The sequence below is a fragment of the Rhinatrema bivittatum genome, chromosome 2 (genome assembly GCF_901001135.1).
Source record: "Rhinatrema bivittatum chromosome 2, aRhiBiv1.1, whole genome shotgun sequence".
NCBI lineage: Eukaryota > Metazoa > Chordata > Amphibia > Gymnophiona > Rhinatrematidae > Rhinatrema > Rhinatrema bivittatum.
The window spans coordinates 294,927,454-294,940,972 of NC_042616.1; the positions used below are offsets into that span (position 1 = coordinate 294,927,454).

Sequence of the window (13,519 nt, forward strand, 5' to 3'; positions counted from 1 at the left end):
CTGGCTGCTTCTCTCTCTCTCTCTCTCTCTCTCTCACTTACACACAGGCTGGCTGCTTCTCTCTCTCTCTCTCTCTCACTTACACACAGGCTGGCTGCTTCTCTCTCTCTCTCACTTACACACAGGCAGGGTGGCTGCTTCTCTCTCTCTCTCACTTCCACGCCCCCCCCTCCCCCAGCACAAATAGTAGCTGCAGCAGCTTCCTCCTCCAGCCCCCGCAGGCCAAGAAAGAAGAAACCCATCGGCCGCGGGAGGCTCACGCTGCTGCCTCCTTTCCCGATTACCAGCTCCTTCGACTGCTCGGGGCCCGATGCTGCTGCGCCGCTGCTATTTTTTCACGCGGCACGGCTCTTTCTTCCCGCGCATCACTTCCTGTTCCGGTTCAAAGGGGGGGGGGGGCGGGAAGAAGACAAGGCCAGCCGCGGATGCCACAGCTTTTTTTTTTTTTTTGCACCGCTGCCGTTCCCGCTGGGCTTGAACGTGCTTTTAGCCCAGCGGCAACGGCAGTGCGGTGCGCGGGAAGGAGAAAGCCGTGCCGAATGAAAAAATTGCAGTGGCGACAGCAGGAACGGCCCCGAGCAGTCGAAGGAGCTGGTAATCGGGAAAGGTGTCAGCAGCGTGAGCCTCCCGCGGCCGATGGGTTTCTTCTTTCTTGGCCTGCGGGGGCTGGAGGAGGAGGGGATGCAGCTACTATTTGTGCTCGGGGGTGGGGGTGGAAGTGAGAGAGAGAGAGAGAAGCAGCCTGCCTGTGTGTAAGTGCGAGAATGCATTTGATTGAGAGCATGTGTGTGATTGAGAGAAACTGGTCAGAGAGCAGCTGTGCCCGGCGTATAAGACGACCCCCGACTTTTGAGAAGATTTTCTTGGGTTAAAAAGTCGTCTTATACGCCGGAAAATACGGTACAAGAAAAGTAAAATTCAATAATCTTTATGTAATTGAGCACAAAGGAGGTCTCCCTTTCTGCCACGATCAACATTCCCCCTCCTAGCAAAGCTTGCTGATACCATTTAATTCATTTGTACAAATTTCTTAACTACGCACTCCACAGATCATGGCGGCTTACATCTAAACACAAATAATCCAAATCAAACATTAACATTCAAATATACTTTAAAAACAAGTTAAAAACACACTAATATACAGTCATCTAAATAAAGCAAACCTTGCTGCAGAGGGAAAGCAATGTGTCTGCCAGAATCAAGGAGACTGACAAATGCTGGCAGACCAAATTAAGGTGGTTAGGTGGGTAAAAAAGGAAATCCATCAGATGATCTGTGTTCAGTTTTAATAACGGTGAAGCAAATGAACAGATGTTGGTAAAGATGATCATTTGATTCACCAGTCTGCCCATTACTACTGATCTGTGACCTTCTCGCTTTGCCTCTGATACTACATTTCTTTTGTTTCTATCTCATGAATGCTTGAATTCAGCCATTGTTTTGGTTCCGTTAACCTCCCCTGGTTGTCTGTTCCAGCTGCCCACTATCCTCTTGGTGAAAACGTATTTTCTCACACTCTGAGTTTTCCTCTTTTCAGCTTCATATGATGATCTATTATCTTCAAACTTTGCATCCTATGAAAAATGCTTTTCATTTGGTACTTTATTGAAGCCTTTTAGATATTTGAATATTTCTATCATGTCCCTTTTCTGTTCTTTAGTGCCCTCAACCTCTCCGAGTATGGTTTATAGTGCACTCCATGGACCATTTTGGTGGCCCTTCTTTAAACTACATCTGCCCTGTCAATATACTTTTATAGATGTAGTCTCCAGAATTGTAGACAGGTCTCAAAGATGGAGGTCTAGGCAGAAACCTGTAGAAAGCCAACATTATTTCCCTTTCTCTACTAGTGAGATCTCTCTTTATGCACCCAAGTATACTATTAATCTTCTCAATTGCTTTTTCACACCGACTGGTTACCTTGAGAGCTTGTCAGAAATGATGGCCCTCCCTCCCAGCAAGATCTCTTTCCTGTTTGTTGAATGCTAGTTCTTCACCTGTGAAAAGGTATTTGGCCCTTGGATTTCTGCATCCTAAGCACATAGCCAGCTACGTACTTTAGCCTGATAAGATTTATCTGGCTAACTTACACGGGATATCACCGTATTTGCTGCTGCTTTGCTGGATAAGTCTTATCCAGCTAGGTTTAGACTGCTATGGACCAAAATGATAAAGGGGAATGGAACAGCTCCCCTATGAGGAAAGACTAAAGAGGTTAGGGCTGTTCAGCTTGGAGAAGAGATGGCTGAGGGGGGATATGATAGAAGTCTTTAATATCATGAGAGGTCTAGAATGGGTTAATGTGAAACAGTTATTTTACTCTTTCAGAGGGGGCACTCCATGAAGTTAGCATGTAGCACATTTAAAACTAATCGGAGAAAGCTCTTTTTTACTCAACGCACAATTAAACTCTGGAATTTGTTCAGAGAGTTTGTGGTTAGTGCAGTTAGTGTAGCTGTGTTTAAAAAAGGATTGGACAAATTCTTGGAGGAGAAGTCCATTACCTGCTATTAATTAAGATGACTTAGAAAACAGCCACTGCTATTACTAGCAACAGTAGCATGGGATCTTCTTAGTGTTTGGGTACTTGCCAGGTTCTTATGGCCTGGATTGACCTCTGTTGGAAACAGGATGCTGGGCTTGATGAACCCTTGGTCTGACCCAGTATGGCAATTTCTTATGTTCTTAACCAGATAAGTTTGAATATCGCTCTTATCTGGCTAAGTTAGCCAGATAAGTAGAACTGCCCAGTTACGCCCACAGCCTTCCCACTGACTATTTAGCCAGATAAGTGACTTATCCAACTAAGTGGTGAATGCTGAACAAAGTTGGATATTCAGTGGCCTCCACTTAGCTGGATAAGTCCTACTTATCCAGCTAAGTAGCTTTCAATATTGACCTCACGATTTTTGCATTTTTAGTATTAAAGCAGTTGCCATAATTGACCATTTTTTCAATTTTTTAAAATCATCTTTTGTTTTATTTACTCCCTCTGGCATATCTCCTCCATTCCAAAGCTTCATGTCATTTATTTAATTACTTACTGAAATGTATAAATCACCTACTTCAAAGTAACTCCAGGCAACATACAAAGAGGGACACTTTTCCTTTTAACCCTTCCCCAATGTTACTTTTAAAGACACTCAGGAGGCCTTGATCTAGCTGATCCTGTTCATTATTTTGGTCGAGGTTTGTGATGACTAATGAATTAAAATAAAATCAAAATCTTGGATAAAATAGTTCAAATATTCAGCTCAAACTCAGCAACCAATGCTTCATCCTCTCTTTGGGAACTTACCCATGGGATAGGGACAGAAACATTGATTATCAATATGTCCTCAGTAAACTCCAAACCTGAGTATTTGAACATTGAGTGTCAACTTTTGACTTTGTTTAATTTAAGTATTTTTTATATGATGGTGGAACATACTTTATTTTTAAAAAAAAAAAAAAAGTCTTTTTGTCTATTGAAACAAAGGTGAATTTACTATTACACTATTTATTTAATTCTTAGCAATTTGTAGAGCAGACTCACTGAGCTCTGTTTATGAATTTACATCCTCAGCTCCATTGAGTTTTTAAATTACCACTGAGGTGTGTTGGGAATTCTCAGTTAGGATACATTGTTTTTAGTTTTACTGACGAAGCGCTGGGCAGTATCTTTTCCAAGCAGTACAATTTTCCCCATTCACTTGATGAAAATGTTTCCCTTTTACACATGAGCCTGTGATCTGTACCTGTGTGCAGCCTCTAAGAAACAATGCCGTAAGTCCACTGCATCCCCTCACCAGCGCCTCAATACCATCCTTTGTGATCTGATCACACCAGGAAATGTTCAAATGATCCAGATTTTTGCAACCTTCACTACAGAATACAAAAATAAACAGAATATCAGTATGAAAGACTTCTAATATGACATTTGTAGTATGTGACAGAGAAATATCTAGATTCGACAGCCAATTCAGGAGAGAAGCCTACAAGTTTTCTGATCCTTTTTGGGAGTGGAGACAGACTTGGTGGCCTCAGGATATGGGCCACACACCTTTAATTGCAGATAATTTGACCCTGAGTTGAGCAATCTCCATTCTCAAACCAGAGAGCTAGAGAAAGATAGGGCAACACAATTATCTCCTGAAGGCCCATCTAAAGACTGCTGTCCCTTAGTTATTACATATTGTACCACTTCTATTACGTCTACTCCTTTTATTTATATTTCAATACAAAAAAATCTAACACTTTTCAAAACTTTCCTTTCTTTCCTGTAACTACTAACAAATGCTGAAGTCCTTATTTAAAAGCAGAAGATATCTGGCTAAATGAAGATTTGGGCATTCACCCAGCTAAATTCTAGCCAGATAAAAAGTTAGCTGCCTAGAATTTAACCAGATAAGTTAGGACCGTTCCAGGGACATAATAGGGAGGAAATCAGTTAGTCGGTAAGTTATCTGGCTAACTTTAAGAGAGCTAAATATATTCAGCGGCATGTTTGTACAACTGAATACATAGCCGAATAAACTTAGCCAGCTAGTTTAACCTAACTAGCCAAGCCGCAGAGCAGCTGAATATAAGCGTACCTTTTGAATACCAGATGTGTACGGAGGAATCATTTTTTTCTAAATGACTGTCATTTAAAAAAAAGAGCCAACCTCTTCACTGCATCTTTATGGGACAAACAAGAAATAGAGTGAATGGATGTAGCGGGAAGAGGGAGGACTTGCTAGCCAGCAATAACAAAGCAGCACAGAAGTATAGTCACAGAATCGCCTCATCTCTAGGTTGGTGCAGCTTTTTTTTTGTTTTTTTAAATTTCTTAGCACACTTCAAACTATTCTTGATCCATGTGGTACACTAAGTCAAATTTCAAAAGATCCTCTCTCCATTGCCAGTACCCCAAGCCCCGCCCAGCATAATTCTCTTACTTCCACACTATGCAACTTTTTCTCTCACTCCCTCATGTGCGATGTCCTCTCTTTATTCCCTCTATCACAGGGCTGGATTTGGGACTTTCGTGCCCACAGGCATTCTCAACAGGGGGGTGGCAGGGCCCAGGGTACTGCTGTGAAGTGGGATCTTCCAAGTGTCCCTGCCCCTTCTATGCACAACCCTCCCCCCCCCTCCCCCATCTTACCTCTACCCAGGACAATAATGGAAAGAGGCTAGCATGTTGCCTGCGAACAGGCATGTTCTCACAGGTCCTGTGACAGCCTTGCTCCCTCTTCCACAAGGGTTTCTTGACACTAAGCAAACCAGTGAGGGGTTGTTTTTGTTTTTTGTTTTTAGTTACACTAACTTCTTTCCTTTGCTACTGCAGCCTGGAGGAGAGGAGGGGGAAGAGAGGGGCACAGCACCATCTGGATCCCCCCCATCAATATGCTTTAAGCAGAGCTGGTGCTTCCATCAGGCAAACAAGGCAGTCACCTAGAGTGCTGAACATTAGAGGACGGCAAAGAGCAGCCACGTGAGGCCATGAGCAGAGCCCATCCCGCTCATGGCCAAGATCAGCAGACAAGGCCCAAGGGCGGAGTCCATCCTGCCCACAGCAGAAGACAGAGGCCTGGCAAGTCCACCGGAGGAATCCATCCTGCCTATGGCAGAAAACAGAGGAGAGAGAGAGAGAGGGGCCTGGGAACAGCTGAAGAATGAGAGACCAGGGAGAGCTGAGGTTGGAGCCCTTACTGCCTGCAGAAGGAAGAAGCAGCAGACACCCAGAATGAGAGACCAAGAGAATCTCTGAGCCAAAGAGAATGGAAGGCTGCTTGTGTGTGAAAGAGAGAGAGAATGAGGGTCCCTCTGTGTGTGTGAGTGAGGGAATGAGGGTGCCTCTGTTTGTGTGTATGTGTGTGTGAGGGTGCCTGTGTGTGTTTAAGAGACAGAGGGAGCCTGTGTCAGAGATAGGAGAGAGTGTGTGTGTGTGTGTGTGTGTGTAAGTGTGTGTGTGTGTGCGCGCGTGCGCAAGAGACAGAGTGTCTATGTGAGGGAGAGTTATGTGTGAGAGAGGAGGTCTTTATGAGAATGTGTGTATTTGATTGAGAAACAGAGGGAACCTGTGTGATGGTGTGTGTGCGTGAGAGGGGGGCCTGTCTGAGTGAATGAGGGTGTGTGTATGTAAGGGAGAGAACACACATATGTATATACACACATGCTCTCTCGTGCTCAAGTGTGAGAGCAAGTGTGTGCGTGCTAGAGCATGTATGTATGGGAGAACCTGTGTGTATTTGTGTGTGAGAGAGAACGAATATGTATGTGTATGTGTATATGAAAGATTATGTGTGTATGTGTATGTGTGTGTATATGAGAGAGAAAGGAGAAAGTTTGTGTGTGACAACCCCTGCTCCCCATCAGCTAATCCACGACAATCTCAGGGCATCTGGAAATCAAATGTACCCAAGTATGGTGTGTGGATCATTGTATATCCTTGTTACTTTTAATCATTAGGTGTTAATATTTCAATGTGTGTACTGTTTTTCAGTATATTTTTTGGAGTTGGAACATTTTTCTATTGATGTTTTCTATTTGATTTTATTATTTGATATTTTATGAAGATTGGCAGTGTTTCTGTTTTCTCATTGCTGTGCTGCATACAGAGTCTAGTGTTATGGTTTCCAGTTGTTTTTGTCTGCACATTTTTAATTTATGGTCTCTCTATTCTGTATTCAGTGAGGGTTTGTCAGTGTTCTATATACATGAACAAACAAGGTATTCTGCTAGTGTGTAGTTTCTAGAGTTGCTATGCTTGTTCTATTTTCTAAAAGGAAGTGTAGTGGTATTTTAGGGCCTGGTGTAATATTTACAGCATTGCCTTTTCATAGACTTTACTCATGGCTTTCAGTGCCAAGCCTACACCCAACACACGTTACAACAGGCCTAATAACATGGGTTTCCAAGTGTCTTTTTTGCCTTTTAGCATGGTTTTCTAGTTGACATACAATATGTATATTATATTTACATGCACTGCTTTAAATGATATTTTTATCTCAGAAAACTATACTTTGAATGTCTTTTTTTCATGTAAAGTCTACTTTAAATGCATCATTTTTACTCGTGTGCGTGGGCTGGGTGGACAAGACAGAAGGTTCACCTAGGGAGCTTAATACCCTTGCACTGGCCCTGCCTTCAAGCTCTGGGCCAGTGACAGAGATAGGATTCTGGGAAATTATGAACTGCATTACCTAAAAGGCCCTATTTACTAAGTATTTTTCTCAGACACAAAATGGGAGAAAACCTTTAGTAACTAACTCCCTGAGATTGCTATTGATTAGCAGGGTGGAGGGAATGCATAGGCATTGGAATGGAGTGGGTCACAGGCGTTATGGTCTGACCAAAATTGGCCTTTCCAGCAGAATTGCTGTGGGATATCCAGAGCTGGGATGGGCAGCTGCTTGGCAGCAAACAGAGGCGGCGGCGAGCAGTGGTACATCGGCTGTGACCTCCACCTCCGCAGCTCTGGACCAGACACAGCTGCTTCAACTGCACAGGATGCTGTACAGCCCTGCGGTTGAAAGCAGCAGTCAGGTCAGGTGGCAGAAGAGGAGGACGAGACAAACTGAGGCACAAGCACTGTCCTCCTCCTGCCACTGATTAGTGTGGGAGGGGTAAGAGGGAGGTAGGGGGAGAATGGAAGAGAACAAGAGGGGAGTGGGAGCAAGGCTTGCCCGCCCTCCCAGAAGGCATTCTGCCACCCTTGGAGGATACATTCCCCCCCCCAATCAGACTCTCCCTTTCTCCACTTCCCTCCAGGAATGACACCAGAACTTTTTCCCTTTCCCCTCCCTCACCCCCTATAAACCACAGCTCCCTTTCTGGTACTCCATGATGGGGTCTTCTTCCTTTTCCCTCACTCTGCCCTCAGCTATGTCCTAAATCTTGGGATTACAGATAGCTACAGACTCAGCTATATCTGCTTTTCTAAACATTTTCTAATGAAAAGTATAGTATAATGCAAATGACTAATGTGTAAGTAAACGTAGAACTATATAAAAACAATATTTCTTCATACAAGAAAGAATGTGCACACTTACCTTAAAGCCTTCAGAGAGCTATTTGTGATGGATACACAGGATGTCAGATCCAATTGTTTCAGCTTGGAGCAGAATTTGCTGAGGCTAGAACACGTGCTGCAAAACAGCCGACACACTGACCATATTTCCAGTCACTTTTTGATTAAGTCATGTTTGCTTTTAATTCACAGATAGATTAAAAAAACAAAACGCTCCACTTACCTGTCTGTGATTTTTGTGCATCCATTCAGATTTAAATATTCAATATTTCTACAATTCTGTGAAAATGTCCTACAGAAAGTAACAAAGCCATGGAATTAAGGCCTGCAGGATGGAAATTCTCTTTATTGCACCCATCAGTATATTACTAACCTGAGCAAAAGGAATTCTCTATTGGTGTGCTGACAGTAGTGTTACAGGAAGCATGCGTATAACATTATCTACAGAAAATACAAAGAGATCCACCTGTACAGACTGCAACTATGACCAGAATGCAAAGGCATTTTCAAGGAACAAGCTACGTCAGCAGCACAATGCCCTCTTGCAAGTCTTTTATACCATTTTCAGTAGGAAGCATAACAGTTTTTATTTAAATTTGTTGAACGGAAAACTCATAAAATGACAAAAAAAATCTGGTTTTTAACAAACTCGAGGGCAGAAGGGTATATAGCAACATATTTGAGGTAAATCAATATAACAGTTACATTATACAATTACAGCAGTAGCTGAAACATTTACAAACATATTTAGCTGTCAAGATATTCATCTGGAGCAGATTTAAAGGCAATAGGATAGCACTTCCCAAACGTTTATCCATTACAACCATGTTTTAACATTTGAAAATTCCCCCAACTGTAGATGACAATGAAAATAAAATAGAAGAGCTCCACTCCTCCTCATCCCCCCCCCTCCCCAACCAAAGTGGGAAAGCAGAGGCGACAAGAGTGGCACCGGCCAGAACAGGAACAGTGGTAACAGTGGCAAGCAGCCTCATTAGAGGGCACTCATAGGCCCTAGCCCTCTGCATGAGTTTCCAGCCTACTAGGAAGCAGGGCCTGTGCGTGTACATTGGTTCACAAGTCACTTCCAGTTGCCGACCCGAGGAAAGATCTGAGTGAGAAAGCAGAGCCCAAATTTCTCCCAATCTCATTCATTAATTTTGCAAATCCATTTGGAGTCATGGCCCACAGTTTAGGAATGGTATTAAGAGTTGAACATACGAAAAAAATGTTCTTGCTGTAGCACAGCTTTAAACTGTGCACTTCTTAACGATGAAGGGAAAGATTTTTGCTCATTTCATTCTGCTCAGGACCAAAGAAAGCAGCATCTTCTGGACAGAATGTCAAAACTACCAAGGGCAAAGAAAGCATACAATATCACATATCCCACAGAATCGTACGTGAATAATGAGCCATTCGGAAGCACCACATATCTGTTCCATAAAACAACATGCCCACTGCTATTATAAAATGGGGGAAGCTGTGCTACATTCTCTCATCTGTCAGAAAATGGGCTAAATCTTGACATGCTGGTGTTTTCTTTCAAACTTGAAAGAGAAACTTTAGCTCTGTTTGGTTAAATAATTTTTTTTCAATAACATTATAAAAGCCAAAAGGAGAAACTGAAGCTGTGTATTTCGGAGTCACATGTGGTATCAGAGCCTCTGGCTAAGCAAAAACAATCTCGGCTGCTTTTCAGATGGACACTAGGTGTCACTGTAGGAGCACCACTTCCCTTCAACCTTCCGCAAGTGGCACAGGTGCTTCTTGTCCCACAGAACGTAGTTCTGCTCCATATAACGTGCATTTCAAAAAATACACACCATAAACAGGAGTCACTCTGTATTAACCTTTTAGATCCTGCTCATTGAAGAAATTATTTCCTGATGCCCCTTTTTACATGTTAGTTAATTAGACCCAAATATGGTATAAAAACATTTGCAAGTAATTAAAAGTAAATGAAAAAACCATTCCACTTGTGGAACGTTGGTACCTAAAAGGTTAACCCCCAGGACCTCTGTACATTCCAGAGGCTAGCAGTCACATGACACTTAGGATGTAAAAGGCAAATCCTTTTGTCTCCAGGCTGTTCCTGCAATGGGAAGACCTTACCTCTCTCACCCCTGCCCCTCAGCAGCACAGCTCCAGCAAGCGCTTCACAAGCAATGAGAGGGGTGGATGGGGAAATGGGATTGAGAATTGGTAGAACAGTGCTGGGTTAAACCTGAAGGGTGGTAAGAAAAGATAGGATGCTTGCCCAGGGGTAGTTAGGCAGGGAAGCAAAAGACAAAAAATAAAATGAAGAAAGATTAAAATAAATTAAAGGGGAGGTTAGAGACAGGAGAAGGCAAGCAGGAAGCACGCTGGAGAGGGGGAAACAGGGCTGGTAAAGAAGGAAAAAAAAGGGAGGAAAAGAAAACCAGAAAGATCAAACCATCAGAAAAGAGAAAACTAAGGACAGCCAAAAGGGAAGAAGCAGGAAAGGGAGTCAAAATGCAAAGGAGAGAAAAAGCAGCAGCATAAAAGGTCAGAGGACGGCCTTAGAGAAAGCCATTCAGTCAGATATTTTGTGAGTGTATTTCTGTTTTACATGCTATATACAAATCATAAGAAGATGTCAGGGAAACATTAGCATTCAATCAGCAGATACTGCCCACCTCTCCCTCAGAGTTCTTCCTATGATTTAACGCGCCGGTACTCCGTCTCCTCCATTGTCTGGGCAAGTGGTCGATGAGGGAGGCAAAGCCCGCAGTCCGATTCCTAGCTGACGATCCCTCCCCACCAGCGATTCACATGCTCAAACAATATGAAAGCAGTAAGAGGCCAGACTCCAATTTGTATTCTTTGAAGCTAGGCAAACTGCTACTTACATTGATGGGGCAGGGGGGAATAACTTTCTGGAGCACAGCAAAAAGCGCCCAAGGGATAATTGCCAAAACCAGACAAAATAAGATACGCTGAGAAGTATGTCAAAACTTTCTTAGAAATGGTGTGTAAGAAGATCTCTTGCTGCATTATGCAATTCAGAAACTAGACAAAATGAGGTTTTCAGAAAGAACCAATTCTTCCTTCAGTCATTTTTTTTTTATACTTAGAATCAAACTGGCACATTATTGCTGAAAAGTGCTGCAGTTTCACACTGAGCACAAAGATGATCTGTACTGTAAGGAAAATACTGTTTCATCCAGATGTGAAATCCCTATTTTAACTCTTTATTCATACTTTCAAGAAAAAGATCTTAAGAAACATTTTCGAGCTGAGGAAATTTCATTGCTCAAACTAAAAGACGAAGAAAAATTAAACATTTACAACTCTACTTTAAGACCAGAAAAAATTTTAATTCATTTCAGAACACTAAAAAATGGGAGGGGGTGTCTGGGTCCTCAAAAAAAAAAAAAAAAAAGTGGCTTGACACAACCTGGGGCACAACATTGGTTCTCTAAGAGATCAGCATCTGCATGGTATGGACACCTGAAACTAGGTTTAAAAAAAAACAAAACGTGTTTCACAAATGATGAACATTTTTCTCCCAGCAAAGATCTTTATTTTCCTTTAAACACATTTGACCTGGCCCATTCCTGAAAAGTTCAATATCTCAGCCCATACAGTTGTGTTTATAAGTTTACAACTCCTAGCAGAATTTGTATGATGTATAGCATTTTAAGAAAACATGAGTGATCAGACACAATACATCTGTTATTTTTAAGGTGCTTCAAATTAAAACTGTTACGAATCAAACTAGCACAATCATTAAACAAACCATAGCAATAATTGGGCTAATAATATACACTCAAGTTGAGATAGCAATGAAGGATAGGTGTCCACACCTGTGCCTTGTCTGATTGTAATTAGTATCTGTGTATAAATAGTCGATGAGTTCCTTAGCTCTTGAGAAACATTTGTATATTTCTTCCAGGGCTGCATTGACTTTGATGGTTATTGAAGCATGGAGAAAGCTAAAGAATTGTCAAAGGATCTGCAAGCAAAAGTAGTTCTACTTTATAAATCAGGAAAAAGACAAAGATATCCAAAGATTTGAAAATGCCAATCAGTACTGTTCAAATTCTGATCAAGTGGAAAAATATGAGTTTTGTTAATACTAAGGTAGACTCAGAAAGATTTCAGACATAACTGCCAGGAAAATTTGCCAGGATGCAAAGAAAAACCCATAAGCAACTTCTACTGAAATACAGGCTTCTTTGAAATAAAGTGGTGTGGGTGTTTCAGCACCCAGAATAAGGAGATACTTGAACAAAAAATGGACTGCATGGTAGAGTTGCCAGAAAAAAAGTCATTGCTGCACCAACGCCACAAACAGCCCGTTTACAATACGCCAAACAGCACCTAAAGAAGCCTCAACACTTCTGGAACAAAATTTGGAGTGATGAGACCAAAATTGAACTTTATGGTCACAACCATAAAAGTTATGAAGAGAAGCACAGTACAGGGAATTTAGTCAAAATTAATGGCAAGATGAATGCAGCATCTTATCAGAAAATATCGGAGAAGAATTTGCATTCATCAGCCAGAAAGCTGCGCATGGGGCGCACATGGATTTTCCAACACGACAATGATCCAAAACATAAGGCCAAGTCGACCTTTCAGTGGCTGTAGCAGAAGAAAGTGGAGGTTATGGAGTGTCCAACACAGTCTCTTGACCTCAACATCATTGAGCCACTTTGGGGAGAACTCAAACATGCAGTTCATGCTAGACAACCAAAACATTTACAGGATCTGGAGGCTTTTAGCCAAGAGGAATATGCAGAATTACCACATGAGAAAATAAAGGGCCTCATTCACAACTATTGCAAAAGACTGCAAGCAGTCATTGATGTCACGATATTAAGAACTAAGGGTATGCAAACTTTTGAACAGGACTATTTTATTATTTTCCTTATTGCTAAGGTTTGTTTAATGATTGCACTATTCTGTGATGCATAATAGTATAATTTGAATCATATTAAAATGACAGATGTGTTATTTTTGTTAAAATGCTACATATCTTACAAATTCTGCCAGGAGTACGTAAACCTATAAGCACAACTGTATGCTCCTGTTCAAGGAGGATTACAGTTAAGAACATTGTTAGAAAAAGTTGTTGCATCCATCCCTGGAAATATTTCTTCTAATTCCTAAAAATATAATTTGTGCTAGGATACCTTATTGTTCAATCACTTTAACTATTGTAAAGAAAAAAAGGGATAGACCATAGTATAACCAATAGGTGTCTACAACTCCCTATCAATTCTATGAAAACTGCGTCAATGCAGAATTGTTATTGTAAAAATGTTTTAAAAATTCTTTAAGCTTTTCTCTTGGAATTCTCATAAGTCCCTGGGAGATTCAATGATCAAAACAAAGGTAAAATTAGGCTTCTTACCTGCTAATTTTCTTTTCTGGAGTCCTACCAGACCAGTCCAAATACCTGGGTTTTTCTTCTCTACCAGAAGAGAGAGAACAAAAGCTTCGCTGGAAGCAGGCATACAAGGCAGTGGCTGTGTGTCATCTACAGGCTTTGAGTTT

The 13,519-nt window shown here is 41.7% G+C and overlaps 1 protein-coding gene across 2 annotated transcripts in view; it reads right to left on the reverse strand.

Annotated features, from left to right (window-relative positions):
- Nucleotides 1–13,519, reverse strand: part of FBXL2 (F-box and leucine rich repeat protein 2) — a 239,067-nt gene that overhangs the window by 88,283 nt on the left and 137,265 nt on the right. For both annotated transcript variants that reach the window (XM_029589646.1, XM_029589645.1), the window contains exons 6-8: nt 8,220–8,288; nt 8,019–8,114; nt 3,738–3,864 (exon numbers count right to left, since the gene is read on the reverse strand). In XM_029589646.1, coding sequence (XP_029445506.1) covers nt 3,738–3,864; nt 8,019–8,114; nt 8,220–8,288 — 292 coding nt within the window. The remainder of the gene's footprint in view (nt 1–3,737; nt 3,865–8,018; nt 8,115–8,219; nt 8,289–13,519) is intronic.